This window comes from Phlebotomus argentipes, unplaced genomic scaffold (genome assembly GCF_947086385.1).
Source record: "Phlebotomus argentipes unplaced genomic scaffold, Phlebotomus argentipes genome assembly contig_39, whole genome shotgun sequence".
NCBI classification, from domain to species: Eukaryota; Metazoa; Arthropoda; class Insecta; order Diptera; family Psychodidae; genus Phlebotomus; species Phlebotomus argentipes.
In genome coordinates, this window is record NW_026776182.1 from 1,198,682 (window position 1) to 1,216,141 (window position 17,460).

At 41.2% G+C, this 17,460-nt stretch overlaps 2 protein-coding genes across 8 annotated transcripts; both read left to right on the forward strand.

Moving 5' to 3' along the window:
• The first annotated feature begins 1,402 nt into the window (after positions 1-1,402).
• LOC132263713 (fasciclin-3) lies at positions 1,403-15,401 on the forward strand. Of its 7 annotated transcripts, none has more exons than XR_009468511.1 (7): positions 1,403-2,556; positions 9,022-9,675; positions 10,464-10,784; positions 11,271-11,384; positions 13,356-13,383; positions 13,596-14,004; positions 14,652-14,727. XR_009468511.1 is itself a non-coding variant. In XM_059763640.1 (7 exons), the coding sequence occupies exons 1-7, from the start codon at positions 2,505-2,507 to the stop codon at positions 15,157-15,159; spliced, it is 1,584 nt and encodes a 527-aa protein (XP_059619623.1). In that variant the 5' UTR covers positions 1,403-2,504; the 3' UTR covers positions 15,160-15,401. The 7 variants fall into 7 exon arrangements, 6 of the variants coding, with proteins under 6 accessions (XP_059619623.1, XP_059619624.1, XP_059619626.1 ...); XM_059763640.1 differs by lacking the exon at positions 13,596-14,004 and adding an exon at positions 15,004-15,401 and having other exon boundaries at positions 14,652-14,910; XM_059763641.1 differs by lacking the exon at positions 13,596-14,004 and adding an exon at positions 15,004-15,401 and having other exon boundaries at positions 14,655-14,910.
• Positions 15,402-15,945: 544 nt separating this feature from the next.
• Positions 15,946-17,458, forward strand: LOC132263821 (protein amnionless). The gene is made up of 2 exons (XM_059763813.1): positions 15,946-16,949; positions 17,011-17,458. The coding sequence occupies exons 1-2, from the start codon at positions 16,031-16,033 to the stop codon at positions 17,427-17,429; spliced, it is 1,338 nt and encodes a 445-aa protein (XP_059619796.1). The 5' UTR covers positions 15,946-16,030; the 3' UTR covers positions 17,430-17,458.
• Positions 17,459-17,460: the final 2 nt, after the last annotated feature.

The following is a 17,460-nucleotide window of genomic DNA, read 5'->3' on the forward strand; positions in this document are numbered from 1 at the left end:
TGTGAAAGTTTTCACTGCCAATTCTCCAACAGATTCTCCACAATAAATTTAACCATTTCTTGTCAACGTTTTTTTGCCAATTCTGCAGAGGAAACCCGTTCCACACTCTCGCAGATCCCATCTCTATAAATTATCTTGGACTAGTGAATTTAATAAACACTGTCACTGCGCTCAAAGGTTAGTTATTTCTGCATTTGAAGTACCCGCGAGTGATAAGAATGGATAAACTGCCCTGCGATGGTAGTTTTCTAACAAAATATCCTTTTGCCACCAAAGGAAAGGCCGAAAGAACATCCTTTCTGCCTAGAAAAATATTATTAGGCCAAGAAGCAGTGAAAAAAGGGTCTTTTGTGCAAGATATGATCTCACATTGACGGAACTGATCGATCACTTTAATTTCTTTCAGTAGAATTTCAGATTGAAAAAACTATTTTTTAGGGTGTCTTATTCACATCGTAGGCATTTAGGAGTATCATTGAAGATAATGGATCTTTGGATGGTGACAAAGACCTGCTCGCAATCTAAAGATCATATCGTGATCAACCCATTTACAAGAAGCATTCTCTAATCCAAGCTTGAGAATCTCTGTCGTCAAATACACACCGATCTTGATGTAACTGTGAGAAATCCAGCCTTGAATCCATTTGAATTTGCAAAGCACGAACAAAGCGCGTCTCGCGAAGAGATCAAATTTGCCACATAAAGTGCAAAATGACGAACCCTTTCGCTTGTATGATCTCTCCCACTCTAGGTGCAGCGCACAAAGTGATCTCGAGAGTTATTCAGAGCACACAACGTGCTGACAATATTCCCATTCAGATGAGGCGATCTTCACTCGATCTTGTGCATCATATCTTTCACTTTCTCGCCCACCAAAGTGTGTTGTGCCTCCAATTGAGATAATTACTTGTGAGAGCCTCTCAACTCGCCCAGAACTCAATGTTTGGACTTGGTTTCCATGGCAGAGGTTTTTCACTCGGCAAAACAGAACACCTTTGGGAGCATCTCCAGCTTGTTGCTCACCGCTATTCTCGGTCGTTTGCACAAAAAGTCCCTCTTCTGCTGAAAATCTTCACGAGCCACAACGTGATTGCCCCCGAAAACGCACACAGTCACACCACAGGTGGGCGCGGTAAGAATTGTGGAGGGAGCACAGAGCCGGAGTCGGCATTGCGAGACGCCAACAGCTCCAAGAAGTTGACTCAAGTACAGAGACAAGAAACCGTCTTACCTGGTTTCCCAAGCACGCCAGCAAGCGCGCTCTGTGGTGGAAAGAGACGGACGACGGCTGCCGTGAGCAACTCTGGCCAGGAGGGAGTGAGTGAGATTACGTGTCGAAGCGAAAGGCGCCCAAAAAGAGCTCTGGGAGTTGTCGCTGTGTGAACCTCTCGGCAGTTTCATTCCATTTGAGTTGTCGACTCGCAACGGCTGTGCTTTTCATCGCTGTGGAAGTGCATATCAAGAAAATTATTTCAGCATTTTCGCAATATTCCGTGCATTTCTGCACAACTGCATAACATTGCTGTGAATTTCGGTCAAGTGGAAAGTTGTGTTCTTTTCGTGGAAATTTTGAAAAATTTTGACCGTTCTTATTTCCCGCTGTTGGCGCGGCTCGAGAAAACGGCCAACACATCAAGTGGAGCTCTGGTGAAGGCAAAAAGGCCCCCAACGCGACGCGAGAGTCACGCCAAATGGACAAAGGAGAAGTGTTTGTGTAGTTTTGCACTCTCGAAAGTCCAACTCACAAAAACGGCAAAAGAGTGTTCATTTTGATCAACACTTTTTAACGGTACAACCAAAGAGTAGTCGCAAAGTGATGCCGTCATTGTGCTCCAACCGCACGGTTTTAGTATCAATTTGTGGCCTTTAAGACGAGCTCAATACAGGCAATTTCAGTGTGTCTTGTGCGACGATACCGTGCGATATCCCACTTCTGACTACAAACGCCTCAGTGGAATTTTACCACCTTACTCGCATCTTAGGTGCACTAGGCGCAATGTTTGCAAGAATGTGAATCAAGGCGGAAAATTGTGAGCAGTCCGAAAAATTTCCATTCCACCACTGCCAAACGTTTGAACGAGAGAAGATTTTTTTTTTGGGTGAAAATCACGCCGAACCCCGTGTGCACACGAGTGTGATTGTAAAAGGTGAATAAATTAGCGTGTCACTGTGTCTCAAGAGTGCGGAGAGAGAGAAAAAAAAGCAGAAGAAGAGGAAAATCTTTCGTGATTTCATGTTCTTGTGAACTTTTATGTGATTCACTCATACATTCGTCATCACATAAGGCTCTTTTCTACACACTCCCCCTCCCCAGGCCAGCATTTTCATCATCCTCCAGCATTGCTGAAAGCGCCACTTTCCCGTGTGTGTGAATTGTGGTTTAGTTTAACCACCCAAAACAGTTATTCAGAAATACACTATATAATTTCGCATATATAGTGAAATATATTTTGTAAAAGTGAACGCTTCGTGTGCGGAAAACCTTCACGACAGTCGCCGAAACAATGGATACAAAAATGTTCGCTAAATTCCTGATAAACCTTATCATGTTAGCAGGTGAGTCTTCATATACTACTTTTTCAAGTATAACTTGCACAAACATTCTTAATTTGGCCACTCGTTATGTCGTAAGGGAGATAAGAGTGGTTCGTGCGATAACTGGCACGTATGATAATAGAACATCAATAAAATCAACCTACATAACGCTCTTTTTGCGTTTCTCTCTCCCAAATTCTGCCCGCTAAGAAGTCGATAAATGCTGAATTTTGGGCACAATTGAATAAGTGCTAATTGAATAGAAAACGCAAGAGAGACTTTTTCTCCAAATCCAAAGTGGTTATACAAGCGAGAATGACGCCGGAGCAAAAACGCACCAACGCCCATCTAAAGATCAGCTTGTCTTGTCTGTCTCTCTGCTGTTTAAAACCGCATTTTTTCGCGATTCCATCGTCGAGACGACCCCTAGTTTTTATCTATCCCATCGACAAGCACGTCATAACTGCCCTTGCAGCTGGACGCCGGGGACCGCAAACCCTTGTTCAATTCAGCTCAAAAAAATCCACTGAGTCACGAATCCATTACCGCAATTTGAATAATTGAATTTTTCCCAAAAATAAAAAAAACTGCATCACCGCGTCTCAACCCACTGCAGACAGAATCTCCCAAATGGCTTGAGCCCAACACGCGAAAACGGGGTTTGAGGGCGCCTTTCAGGTCCCTCCACAGCACGCCCTCTTCAACACATTCGCCACGGATCATGTTGAATGTTGAATTGAGAAATATAAATTCCCGCGCGCGAGTTCCAAGTCCGGCCTTAAACTCTTTTTCTCGTGAAACAACTTCTTCCTCTCGCTGGTGTGTGTGTGTTGTGGACGCACACAAGAAGCATAATTTTACAAGATGGACAATAGAAAACTGGTCGAACCTGTTTTGGCTTTCACCTGAGAGTTGAACTGGAAGTATTAAAAAGACGCCTTTTTAAATACTACATCCAACACAATATATCGCCACGAGTGAGCTTCATGATGCTATCGAAAACTCCTTCATCTCTCAATACATACATCTCTCACGTCTTTTCCGCTCTCATGCGGCTCTACACTTCTTGTCACAGGTCCAAGAACAAAAAACAGAACCAACACACAGCATTATAAGGTGTTTTGCACTTTACCTGTGTACTTCTTCAGTTCACGCTCTTCTCTCGAATCTCTTTTGTTGCCGAGTTCTTGGGATAGAGAGAAAACCCGTGTATTGAGTTGCTTAGCACAAGAAACTACCTCAAACTCTCACCTGGATTTCGAAGAGAAGCCAAAAGAAACTCAATAGCTTCGAAAATGAGGGTTTTATGCGTCCCAGGAAATTTATGGCCACTCCTATGTTACAGCTCAAATTGCCGCATGAAATGCATACTAATGGATAATGGAAAGGTTTTTCTCAATCATACAAATTCTTACCAAAGCTATCGATGACGATAGAATTTGGCGCCAAACGCATTAAATAATTTTCCATATTCAATTTTGAAAAGATTTTTGCTATTAATCTCTTCGATGGAAGCATTTTTTGCCTCTCTCATCCTGACGAGAAAATATCAAAATTATCGCCTTATAAAATTAAGTGGGTAACATTTGAGATTAAAATCCATCAATCTCAAGTGTTGACTCCCATCTCATTTCACTTCCACTCATTTAAGCCCTACTTCAATGATCAACAAGCGCCCGGAAAAGAGTGCAAATATTGTCAAGTCTTTCTCTCTTAATTCTCTGTAGAGCGTTTGGAAGTGCGTCGCTGTGGAAAAAATTGGTCAAAAACCTACATTTCCTAAAATTCGTGAGAGAAAGAGTCAGTAAAATCAATTGTGTGGTTTTGCGGTGACAATTTCATGTCAAAGGGGCAGAAAAAGAAAAAGAAAATGATCGAGTGAGATGGAAAAAAGCCAGAAGTTTCTCACTTGAGTGATTATTTCAATTCAGAGAGACACACACTCACAATGTTCTCTATCGTCAATAATCCCATTATTCAGCCGCCTGTCCCTCTTTGCTGCATTTTTCTCCTCATCTGGTATATCTGGAAAAGAGTCGACCAAACACCATGAATACATTAATCGCTCTCTTGCATAATAATCACAATCTCCTTAATGACGGCCTCCAAGAGAGGAGGAAGATTGGCGGGAAAAAGAACTCGATCAGCAACTTTTTATAATCATCTCACTATTTCACTCTCAACTGCAATTTATGCTAGTTGCATTTTTATCTCTCCCTTCATGGTAAAGAGTGAAAAAAGAAACACACAAGAGTTGTTCACTGGCATGAATCACAGACGCATTTTGCTTGACATACAAAAGATAATTGCCCAGCTTGAATTCCATGCTCAGCCACAGAAATAGACCAGAAGAGTCATTAGGGAAAATTCTAGCTAAAGCGGCAGATTCAGCCAAACAGAGGATTAACTCACCCAAAAGTGCGCGAAGCAAGAGATAGCGCATGACAGACAGTTATCGATGTACAATTGGGAAATATCGCCGAGCATTTCGTCAAATTTCCCAATATCTTTTTTGATTCTCTTCTTCTCCTCAAGTGACCAATTTGATCGCTGAATTTGCAAATAAATTGGCCTTGCAACAAAGAGTAATTTGAGAGCAGCAGGAAGACAAAAAAAAAACGCTAAAGTGGAAAATATTCAAATTTTTTCACTCTTTCATCTGAACAAAAAGTCAACTTATTTTGGCGGAACAGAACCGTTAACAATGGCCAAAACAAGAGAATTTTGCAGTGTTTTTTCCCCCTTTCTCATTCACCAAATTCAATGTGTACTCTTTTTTCGCGTTATTTTTGGGCGAGTGGCAGGAATGAATGTTAATGGATATGTTTTATCTGGATTTTGCTGACCTCTCAGTGAGTTCATGACAGGCAATTTTAGCGCGACACGTCCTCCGGGTAACAGTGTGCGACACATAAAGCGATCGCGAGATGATCAGCATTAACACGCTGTAGCTAATATTTCTGGTTTTTTTCGAACGCGCGCGATAGAAGCATATTTTTATAAGTGTCTGTGTAACAAAATAAAAAGTCGACCACACCCAATTGTCTCTCTTCCACTCTTACCTGAGCGTAATGTGCCGGCTTGACAAGGGGGAATAATATCACGATCCCCCTTGTTTTCCAAAAAATATAATTATATGTAATGTAGCTGTACTAAATAACCAAAGGACAGGAGGAAAACACCCATGAATATTTCAACCTTTTCAGCCACACAAAGTGCATTTACCATGGGCGAAGAGGCATCGCTGACGAGTCTTTTTTACCCATCCAAATTGACATTTAGGAGTTTTGCAAAGAGGAAAAGTCATTCTTGTGAATGAAACACGATAGAAAATCCCCTCGACCTCTTTAAACCAGTGCTTTTGGCATTATTATGTGAGCGCGCGCGTCTCTCTTGCTCTCACTCGATGGATTTTATTCCATTCAATTCTTGTCGTTTTATATTGTTCTCACGACATTACAAAATACACACAACACGCTCACAATCTCTCTCTCTCCATCTCTCATTGTACAAAATTGGAGAATTGTGGTGGAGAATACTGAAAAAAAACACAACAACAACTCAAATTGCACCAAACAATGTCTCAATACTTCATGCTAATGAGTCGCAATGATTACCCGCTACTGACTCTCTGGGGTGAGAAGCCATCTCTCTGTGGACATTTAGCGCCTCACTGTCACTAAAAATGCGGGGTTACACACTCCGGCTTGATCTCAGCAATGCATCTGTATAAATTGCTCGTTATCGAGTTTCCCTCAATTTCCACTTCTTTTTCCATCGCTCTAATTGACTAGGAAGGCCGTCACAATGAGATGCAGAAAGTCTCATGCTGGAGAAAAATGTCACATATGCGAGATATCTTCCGGTGATACTATGAATTTTAATCATCGCGAAATACAATTGGATTTGTCTGGGCTCTCACTCTTATTTTTTTTTTCTTCTTCTTATTTCTCCTCCTTAACGTCTTCGTGTCTCTCAAGAGTGATACTTTTCTCGCGAGACAAGATCCAGATGAAGGTATAATTTCTGCCACTTCCGTATGATGAAATTAATCTTGAAAAAAACTTTCGCCAGAGCCAAATATGAATTCTCATACACACCAAGTGAATCATCGTGGCCTCAAAATGGAGCTCCCAAAAAAACAGACCCGCCACTCACAAAAGTGTATCTTTAATTACGCAAAATCACTAAAGAGTTTTATAATGTTTTTCCATCCATCTTTCTGTCTCTCTTCTCTTGCCTCACATCACTAATTACAGTACACTTGAAAAGCCACCCTAACGCACTAATTTATGCACTTTCCTCACTATGTCTCTCTTTTAAACCTTCCTAATTGCGGTAATTCCATAGAATATATTTTTCCACCCCCACTCAGAACAGTGTCTCAACGGTTTTTTTTTCTCCTTTTCGAATATAAGAGCCTTTAAATTTTCCCAACACGAAATGTGTATATTAATTATGGCGGGAAATGAAAGTCTACCAAGTAGATTTTCATGTTTCCGTGCCGTTTTCACCCTCTCTGTGAATTTTCTGCGTGCATAGCGAAAATTCCACACGCGCGCTCCAAGGGTTGCTTTTGCTGTATTCAACACCCGGCGCACATAGTCTAAATAGACACCCCCAAACTCTCCTCTATTGAAATTCACACTAGAACCACACATTAATGGTCTCACCACTAAATAACCATCACAATTTACAATGTAACACACAACCATCCTCGGCTACACCTTGGATAATGCCTCAGGAGAGAGTTCATTAAACTCAATCTGCCCTCGACATAAATTCTATCTTTCTGTCGTTTCATTCACAATGTTGCGGACATGCCGAATGGCATAAAAAAGAAAACACTCATGCATTATCACACAATTTGCAGAACAATATCCATTGATTAAAGTGTCATAAAGTAGAATTTTCCTCTGACTGCAACCCACTGTAATTTGTGATGCAATTGGGCTTGAACGATTTCCCACATTTTTCTACCTTGTCCACTTTGCACACATGAAGAGGTTCAACAGTTTTGTGAAGCCACTTAACGAAACCTCTCTATATAGAAGGGTTGACAAAAGCGCTTCTCGGTCTGAGAAATCACTTTTTCGCGTGTTTGTAAATTTATTCAAGTGAAGAAAATCGATCTGGTAAATAAGCCATAAATACTACTCATTATACTTTTTGTTTCTCCTTCCTTTTGAATAAAATCTTCATGAGATTTTAACACCACCAGGAAAATTATCATGTTAATCTCCAGTGACTCTCTTGCGTATTTCTTTCCTCGAAATTGAAATAGTTCCACTGAAAAAGAAATCATTTCACAATACCATGTTTCACTCGACACCACGACATTCATTTGGCTTTCTTTTCATGTCACACGTGTTAACTGACAAATCTCTGTTTTCCCTACTAAATCTCATGAGAATGCCCAGAATTGTGCAGAACTTCTTTTCATAGCAATTTAATGAGCAAACAGGGTGTTTGAATGAATTCACTGCAAGTCTTATATTGTTACTCCAGTTATAATAGCAAAACATGACTTTATTATTATTTCAAAACACTAATAAAACTTCTTTCTTAGACAGTAAGTAATTGCATTCGAAGAAGAAATAAAAATAAGTTCATTATGTAACATCAAATTAACAGTTTATATCCTTTAAAAAAATCATTTTTTTTTCATCTCACAAAATTTATGAGTCCCTTCTATGGAATTACCCTGTAAAGTTATTATATAGTGAACAACTTTGAATTCTACTTCCCCCTAAACAATAGTAATCCGCTGTAGAAGCCAAAACTCATTTCATAAATGCAATATTTTTACCCCTCACGGGTTCAAGCCCTGAAATTATGCTTTATCTTTTTCCTATATAAATTATGAGATGGCATTAATTCACAGGATCTCTCGTTTACCCTTCAAGCCATACAAAAGCCTGTGAAATATTAACCAATTTTCCATACAATTCCAATTCATAAGCCGCGCCATACATGAAGAGTCCAAAATTAATGAGTTTGTGACACAGTTTTGCCAATATGCCGAAAAAATGCATCTTCCCATTGAACGAAACCGCACACGGAAATTCAACTTTGTGGCAAAAATCATACCTGAATCACAATCACTTCCCATCAGTGTGCATCGAAAGGTGTCTGAAAGTCTGATGCCATTTGGGGCACAATTAGAGAAAGAGAAGGCAGAAAGCGATATTGCAAAAATATTAACTCGGCAATAATTTATGTTAGTGGGTTTCCTCTCTGAATCTAGAGTGACTTCTTTCTTCCGCAGAAACGCAACAGATTGATAGCGAAGCGTACTGAATGCGATTTGATCCCATGAAAACCTCCGATGAAGAGTTCACACTTGAGTGGATGTCGTGTCGAAATTATTCCATTGTCGACACACGGTGGGGAACATGAGGGAAACCCTTGAGCGGAAGATGAAACGATCTAATGCACCTGTTCACTGGCCCTAATGCTCTCTCTCTCTCTCTTTCGCTCTTTCAGGCTCCCTGACGCTGGCCCAGCGAGTGGACGTGACACCACAGCAAGTCATTGCACGCGTGGGTGAACCTGCATCGATTCTGTGTCGTGCCGGACGACAGATTCAGTACTGTCGCATTGAGATTGTGGGCGAGAGGGTGCTCAACTTGGCCCCGAATTGGAAGCAACCGCCTGGCTTCACGTACAACGGCGAAGGTCTGCAAGCGGGTCAGTGCGGCGTGACAATTGAGCGCGTCAAGACGACCAACCACGGACCCGTGAGATGCTTCTTGGGCGTCGAAGGGGACGAAATCAGTGGATATGCCAATCTGATTGTCGCCCTGGAGCCACAGCGCCCGCAGCTGGAAATCCTGTCGCAGGGCGTCAACGGTGCCTTCGAAGTGGACACGGAGTTCCAGGCCAAGTGCATCTCGCACGACGGACGGCCACCGTCCAACATCACGTGGTATCTGGACGACGAGCCACTCTTCGATGGGCTCACAATGCCCGAGGTGGTGGAGACGCATGATCGCAACAATGCCACCCTGTACACCGTTGTTCAGGGCATCCAACGCTTCATTCGCGTCGACGACGATCGGCGCAACCTCATCTGCCGTGCCAATCACTTCTCCTACCCTCAAGGCTACCTCGACTCCAGGATACAACTCCTCGTGAGATGTGAGTAACCGTGAATTTGATCTCATTTAGAACCAATCGCCTTATTCTGCACAACAATTTGCTATTCATTTATTTATTTAATTTATCACGTTGATAAGATAACATTGCATATGGTCGGAAACAACACTTAATTTACCAAGCTATGAATACTAAATTTATCGCATAAAATGCATTTCCGCAAACCCCATTTTACAGTCCACACAACCAATATATTCACAGTCAGAAACTTAATTATCGCGAAAAGAAAATAAATAGAAGGAAATTGTAATGTAAACAAAGAGATAGTTTAGCGGAGCAATTAAACCAAAGCGCTTAACCCTCCAAATAAACATTTGATGAAATTTCGAAGAAGAGATCTCTCAACGAATAGAATACCAAAGTGTGCAAGAGCCAAGAGTGCCTCTTGAGTCAATGGTTATTCTCTCAATTGGATTGTCTTCGGTGGGAAATAAATCCCCAGAAAGAGATTTCAATTTCAACATATTTAGATACTATATCTTTCTGATGTGTTTCACGGGTTCTTCACTATGTGAAAACCTCAAACAGCGCCAGAGAAGTGATAAATAGCAGCTTATAGAGATTCAAATTATATAATACGCACACCAACACATATAATTTCTGAGCTTAGGAAGGTTTTTATCAGATGAAGTGAAATCAAAAATACGAAGTGAAATTTTGTGTGCATCAAGGGAGAGTGAATGGGAAAGCCAATAAGTTCGATATCTGGCCAATTAGAAATTGTATTTCGCAAACCTCTCACTATATGGAAACCTCTTCACCTCTTGCAGACCGACCTCAGCCACTTCCCCTCGTCAAGCTCTATGGACTCATTCTGGGCAGCACGGGCACTGTGAACGTGACCATCCGGGCCAATCCTCGGCCCATCACCGAGTGGCATGTGGCGGGAATGCAAATCCCGCAGGGCACCAGGAACGGCCGATATGAAGCCTATGAACCGCAGGATCTCGGACGTGGTGAATTCAATGTGGCCCTCAGTATTGCCGGTCTCACGCTCGAGGACACGACAAAGGACTACCTCCTGAGAGCCAGCAATGATTTCGGCGCGCAGGATTACCAAGTGCGAATCAGCTCCTCCGAGGCCGCTCCCGGTAAGCCACCTTTCTCTCTCTCTCTCTTTCTCTTTTTCCTGGGCAGTAACCTTTTCAAATGCACACTTTCAAGAACGTGATCGCGCAAGAGAACGCTGAGGCCAAATTGGTCTGCAGCTGAGATGATGTATATTCAATGGATGAATGGTGACTTTTTGGGTCAAAATGTGACTAAGGTTACTCAATAATAGTCCAACGGTAGAGCCAGAGACCTCTAAATTGTACAGAATCTCACGGCGAGCGAGGAAGCTGAATTTTTTTTTTTATTCTCTCGTAATATTTCACTATACATTCATTTATGTGCATAGCGAGTGTTAGGCGAGAAAATTGAATTGTATCGAATGTGTTTCCGCATGAAAATCAAGGGAAATTTCCCCGAACCCCTCTGGGAAATTGAATTAACGACCGCACAGAGATTTTAGATAGGGTTGAAAGTGCTTCCAAGGGCAAATAATTGAATATAACACACACATCATATTTTTGCAGCGGCTGGACTGGGTGTCGGACCAATAATTGGAATTGTTGTTGGAGTGCTCGTTATCCTCATCATCGTTGGCTTGATTGTCGTGGCACGTGCAACAGGACGTTGGTGTTTCTCAGGTTAGTCACTCTCTTCTTCTCATACACGCAATTTCATCCCCATAAATTGTTCCCTCATGCATCCCACTTATTGTCACTTTAAATCATCCCAAAATATAAGTTGGGGTGCTTCATTTTGCATGAACATCATCAATATCACATGTACTAATGTCACAATTATTCACATAAGTTGAAAATTTCATTGCATAGGCGAGAGACTCGAAGTGTTTCGAAACTCTTGAAATGATAAACAGTTGAATTTCGAGGCTTTTCGAGAGAGAAAAAACACCCCAGAATGAATGCAAATTTAGACAAAAACGCCAATGAAGCGATTCATGGCGTGAAATTGGAATATATTGAATTTTCCATTGCACCTCTTGGTTCATTTTTTGTTGTTGTTGTTGTGAAAAAAAGCTACACTGTTGGATGTGTAGAGAGAAAATGAGATTCCAGCGTCACAAAAGGGTGACTACAGAAAAATGCAGTCAATTTTACAATAAACTGCAATGGTTATTGGGAAAGGGGAAATTTCATCGGCAAAGTCTAACCAATGGAGACATACGTTATGTACTTTATAAATAAATCAGCAAGGAAAAGTGGTACAAGAAGAACAAGAGCTAACTTTTACTTTCTTGTATAAATCATTTATTTTTAATTAATTTTTCCACTGAATTAACATTCTTTTCACATTTTGCAATGTCGTTTTGTCATCTTTTGCAAGTGAACTAACTCAGATTTCCACAAAAAAAGTATACAAAGAAAGAGGAGAAAAGAAATCTTTTAAGATGAATATTTGTATAATTATTTTGGATGAATCTTGTTAACTGACGTTATTCGAGAAAAACTGAAGTTAGTTCTTGATCTTTCTCTAATTAAAGGTTCACTTAACACTGACATTGGTCCTGATTCTGAGGCCCAAATTGCTCCATCGCATCACGATGAAGTCGACGACGAGGGAAAGCACCATCCAGATGCAGCTGAGGTCGAAGAACACGACCATGATAAGACAAGAAATGGAAATCCCGTTGAGAGCAAAACCAACACTTCAGTCTGATTTGCAAAGAAAGAAAAAAAGAAACAGAAGAGAAAAAGGCAACCACATTTAGCATATTCTGGAGAAACTCGATAAGAAGTGACGCTATAATCTCTTATATTGAAAATTAATTCCATCCAAATTGATGAATTTTTGCGTAGTTCGTGTTCAATGATGTTCTTTTTTTTGTAGCAATGCTAAGCATCGAAAATGTTAGTCTCTAATTTGCCTTTCTTTTGTGTACAACAATTCGTGTGTGTAAAAAAAAATGCGAAGAACGAGTCCATAATTTCTCTTTCGTAGAAGAGGAAAAAAATAAGTAGGTAAAAATGATTAATTTGTACTAAGGTAGTAATCGCTTTTGAGAGCAAAAAGAGACCATAAATAATTTCCCAAATGAATCTCTTCCACCAACTATTAAACTCTTCAATTCTAATCACAATAAGTGATTTATGAAAGATTTCAATATTTTCTAATAACTTTTTAGTGTGCGAGACGTGAAAGGAAAAATGTACAATTTTTGATAATATTATAAAATTATTTCTCGTGATCTTGGACCATATTTTTTTTCTATAATAAATATAAGGAATATATTACATGTAATTTGTAGCGATAGTTTTAAACGAAAAAAAAGCATTTCTTTTATTCATGTAAAGAATAGAGCAGTTCTCTTGTAAACGATGGAATCTCATTTTGAATATTCTCACTTCTATACTCTAATGGACAATGACATATTGTGAAATGAAATGTAGGGAAAATAAACAATTAAAAGACAAGAAATTCATGACTATTGTGAAGAGAGAACTCTACTTAATCACAAGCTATTTATAAACAAATAAATTTTTGTTAATACAACAGAAATGGAATTTCAATTCCAAAACATCGCCATTCTGCAAATATCCTTCGAGAGTGTGATCAATTATCAAAGAAAAAACTCCTCTTTTCTCCCCTCTTTGCAGATAACTCCGCTCCCAGAGCCTCAGAAACGTGAGTAGTGTCAATAGAGCTTAGGGATTGTGTTTTTTTTTCGTGGTGATAGTTAATGGTGAGAGGGATTTCCGAAGGGGCTTGCTATTGTTGTGTTTTCATGGCTTTTCTTGCCTCTTGACTTCCTTCTATCACAAAATGCACACAAAATCCTGCCCGCCACATCACAAAGCTGTAACTAACCCTGGTGGATATTTGGTTGTTACGCACAGGGAGCATGAACCCGAAGCAAGAACATCTCTCCTCTCCCGCATGACGCCCACAACGCTCATGGCCAAAGTGATGCCAGGTAGGTCGTCTGTCAGGAGTGACTCCTCCACGGTGAATGAGGGCGTTAGCACTCCACCGCCCGGCACAATGTCCCCACGAGTGGCGCTTCCGCCGGCGGGATATCCCGTCAGTCCATCGCCCAGCGCATCCTCACCCGTCTCTGGGCGCTTCCCGGATCACTTTCAGCCACAATTTATCAATCGCGAGAGCAAGAGCACCGACATTTTCTAATCCAACACGCTCTATTATAACCACCAGCACGGAATTTGAAGACTAAACCTCAGCCATGTCTTATCAGATGATCCCGCGATAATTGGATTTTCACTCAGATTCCTCACAAGTGTACATAAAGTAAGTCTTTCTCTTTCACAGTCAAATCGTCTTAACATTGATTGAGAAAGGCCTTTACACCGAATTATGACGCGATCTTCTGAGGTTTAGTCCTTCAATACCATCATGTATTAGCATAAAAATAATTCACAAACCGTAAATAATTTAATTTTAGCTTTAAGACTTTATAGAATGTAGCAAGAAAGTTTTATTCTTTCACATATAAAAAGAAAACACCTCTTTTTCACAATCTTTCTGGGAGTTTTTTTTCCTGGGTTGATAGAAGTGGAAATTTTACAAATTGCATGATGCACGAGTTGCTTTCCAGTTTTTTCTCCGGTCTGGGCAAGTAGAAAAGCAAAATTCTTCACGAAGGGAGTGTTTACTATTCCATGTCTTTTTCATCCATAAATTCGTCTAATTGTGTTACAATTTAGCAATCTTACTGCACGCAAAGTGACATGAAAAAGGATACACTCCCAAGGCAAGAGGATATGAAATTATTAGCAATGAAATTGGAACAATTTCCCATAGGAAATTCGTTAATGTTTTCCCTCCTTTTTCTCTCTCTTCCATTTTGGCACTTTTCACCCCATCAATTTCGTGTTTATCGGCTATTTGACTTTTGCCAAATGTGCGATTAAAAAACCCCAACGAAAATGAATTAGAAGTGACACAGAGAGTGTGGAAAATCGTCGTGAGCCACTGGAGAATTTCACACCGCGCCCAACGCCACAGAAATTAATTAAACCGAATTTGTCACTAAATGCCATATTCAAGAGGAACAAATCCCCATCGACAGTTAAGCACGAAGCGTTGGAGTCCCAGCCACAGCAGACCGGAGCCCCACCGGCCGCCGAGGACGATCAGCATCCGCGCGACAGCGAAGAGACTGTCATCATCACGGACGAGGTGACCGAACCGAAGGTGAGGTTTTCCATCTTATATCCAAATTGTGCTGTCCGAATTATATGTAGATTGTAATTTCCCAGCCCAAAATGTAACCACGAAACATTCTAGGAGGATGATTCGAAGCCCAATATTGTGTACGCTGAACTCATGTTGAAGCCCTCGCAAGAGGGAAAAGCACCACCTCAGAAGACACCCACAGAATATGCCGAAATTGTCTATCCGAAAGCCCAAAAGGCCAACGATACCGCCAAGAACAGCAACTGAACTCCCCCTCAAGTCCCCTTTCATTGCGCAAAACTTCCCATTTTCCTCCAAAATTCAACATACTTTTATCAATTTCATCTAAAGACGCGGAGTGTCAACTCAACAAATCACACATCTATTTTATATGTCAATTTTTAGAAATTTATATATATTAATTTTTCTCCATTTCTACTTTAGCATTGTAAATATTATTTTCTAATATTTGTCAGTGAAGTGAAATAAAGAGAATTTTCTGTGGAAACCAGCACACTTTTGTTACAATGCCAACAAATCATCAAACCCTCGCTCAACAATGCCGCCGAAGAGGCGGATGAAAAATTACCCCTGAAATTGAAATGTTCAGCCCTCAGGAATCAAAATATATAAGAACCGACGAGAGGACAGCAAAAAAGGAGATCGACTTTTCGATAAATCCCTGTTGAGCGGAAAGCTGGAATAACTTTCAGCATAACACGACACTTTTTGTGTGACTGAAACAGAGGAAAAACCCATGCTGCGACCCTCCCAGCAGTCGCATGGGGGATTAAAACGGGAAATCTTCAATTGAAAAGTAGGAAAATTTCCTGTAATTTCAGCGATTTCACTATGACTGCAATTTTGGGAATATTTCAACATGCACAAATTACAAGGCCTGATCTTTAATCCGAGCAGAATACCCAAAACATAAGCTGGTAGCAGATAAAAGAGAAATCCGCCCCTTTTTTCACACTCGCTCTCACCCATTGATGAAGGAGAAAATTCCCGATCAGTTTGTGGTGTGACAATGTTGAGAGATTTTCTATTGTTGTGCCTCGTTTCCAATTTCATGGTCCCGACAATCTCCTCGGGGATCAAACAATGGGTACCAAATTTCTCGTTTACCGACCCTCGAATGTGGACTCAGGCTCACCTCCCCTGTGCCGATCAATTAATCCTCTTCCCAGCCTACTTCTACACGCTCCTTGACCTGCCGCCGACACTCACCACCAAGGGTGTCGTTCTGCCCTCTTATGGGTCCGTGGCCCTGCCTCGGAACGGTCACATAGACTTCAATCTCAACCCTTCCAGTGATTGCGAAGACAAACCCAGAGATTCCGTGGCGAGATTCAAACGACCGGACACTCATTTCTGGTATTTATCGCACAACTGGCGCGAAATTGACTCCTACGGAGCCCCCATGAGGATCAACAAGGCCAAACCCCATCTGAATCGCATTCCATGCACTTACGACGAGGTCAGATTCCCACCAGACAGGAATTTCGCGGTTGATCTCCAGCTCGCACCCTGCTTAGATCTGGCACATATGAAATTGCGTGATCAATCCGTGAGTGCTGAGGATTTTGACCACTTCCTGGCCACCGAAGTGGGTCAGATGATGTTCAAGAACACAGAAATGCTCCTCGCCGAGCATCGAGTGATATCAACAGTTGATCTCACGGCAGATCAGGCTCTCTGTCACACTTCCTTCGCCTACTGTGAGCCCATCATTTGCTACAATGAGAAGAAGTTCTGTGAAGTGCCCCTTTGCCTGAATCCCATCAAACCCGTGTGGTTCTGCTGTGAGATTTGCGGAGCCATGATTCTCATTGAAAAGCCAGATCACTTTGATGGGAAGAAACTGCGTGGTTTGCTGGAACCAAACTTGAGGAGACTCGGAGAGTCTGATGAGATTGATTACTTCTTAGGTTCCGTGGAAGTCAATCATAAAATGTACTTTCAACTCGTGATAACGGATGTTGGTGAATACGATGAGAAGAGTACGAAACTCATGAAAGCCCTGCAAGATTCCATAATGCATCCCTTTCAACGCGGTAAGACAATTTCAATATCTTCACACCATAATTTTGCCTTTAAACTGTCCATAAATTGCAGAGACGGCAAATGTATCCTTTTCCGGAAGACCTTATAAGCCCAGCAAAGGAGGATCTTTCTGGAATTTTGTCTTCTTCCCACTCCTGTTCGTTCTGGCCATGTTCTACAGCATCTACTCATACTACTACAGAGTGGAAGATGGGAAACTCAAAGTCCTCACGTGGTCCATTCCAGTGCGTGCGCCGCAGAGATTGCGCTCCTTGTTCAGCTCCTGGAATTCCCAGTTTATTTTTGCACGCTTCGAAAACACTCGTGAAGATTGCGAAATAAGCGTGGCTGAGCTGCAAATTCAACCAGGATCTTCCTCTACCAACACAAGTATAGCGCCAGGAGAGGAAATTGAGTCGGAAATTCAAGTTGCTGAAGAGGAAAAGGATGAAATTGTAGAAAATTTGCTGCAAATTGACTTGAATGAGTAATTCCACAAATCACACTTGAATCTCACTTGCA

Coding starts and splice junctions, on each gene's coding strand:
- LOC132263821 (XM_059763813.1), top strand. CDS start 16,031: ATGTGGACTCAGGCTCACCTCCCCTGTGCCGATCAATTAATCCTCTTC. Junction 16,950..17,010: donor AATGCATCCCTTTCAACGCG/GTAAGACAATTT, acceptor CATAAATTGCAG/AGACGGCAAATGTATCCTTT.
- LOC132263713 (XM_059763640.1), top strand. CDS start 2,505: ATGGATACAAAAATGTTCGCTAAATTCCTGATAAACCTTATCATGTTA. Junction 9,676..10,463: donor GATACAACTCCTCGTGAGAT/GTGAGTAACCGT, acceptor CACCTCTTGCAG/ACCGACCTCAGCCACTTCCC. Junction 10,785..11,270: donor CTCCTCCGAGGCCGCTCCCG/GTAAGCCACCTT, acceptor ATATTTTTGCAG/CGGCTGGACTGGGTGTCGGA.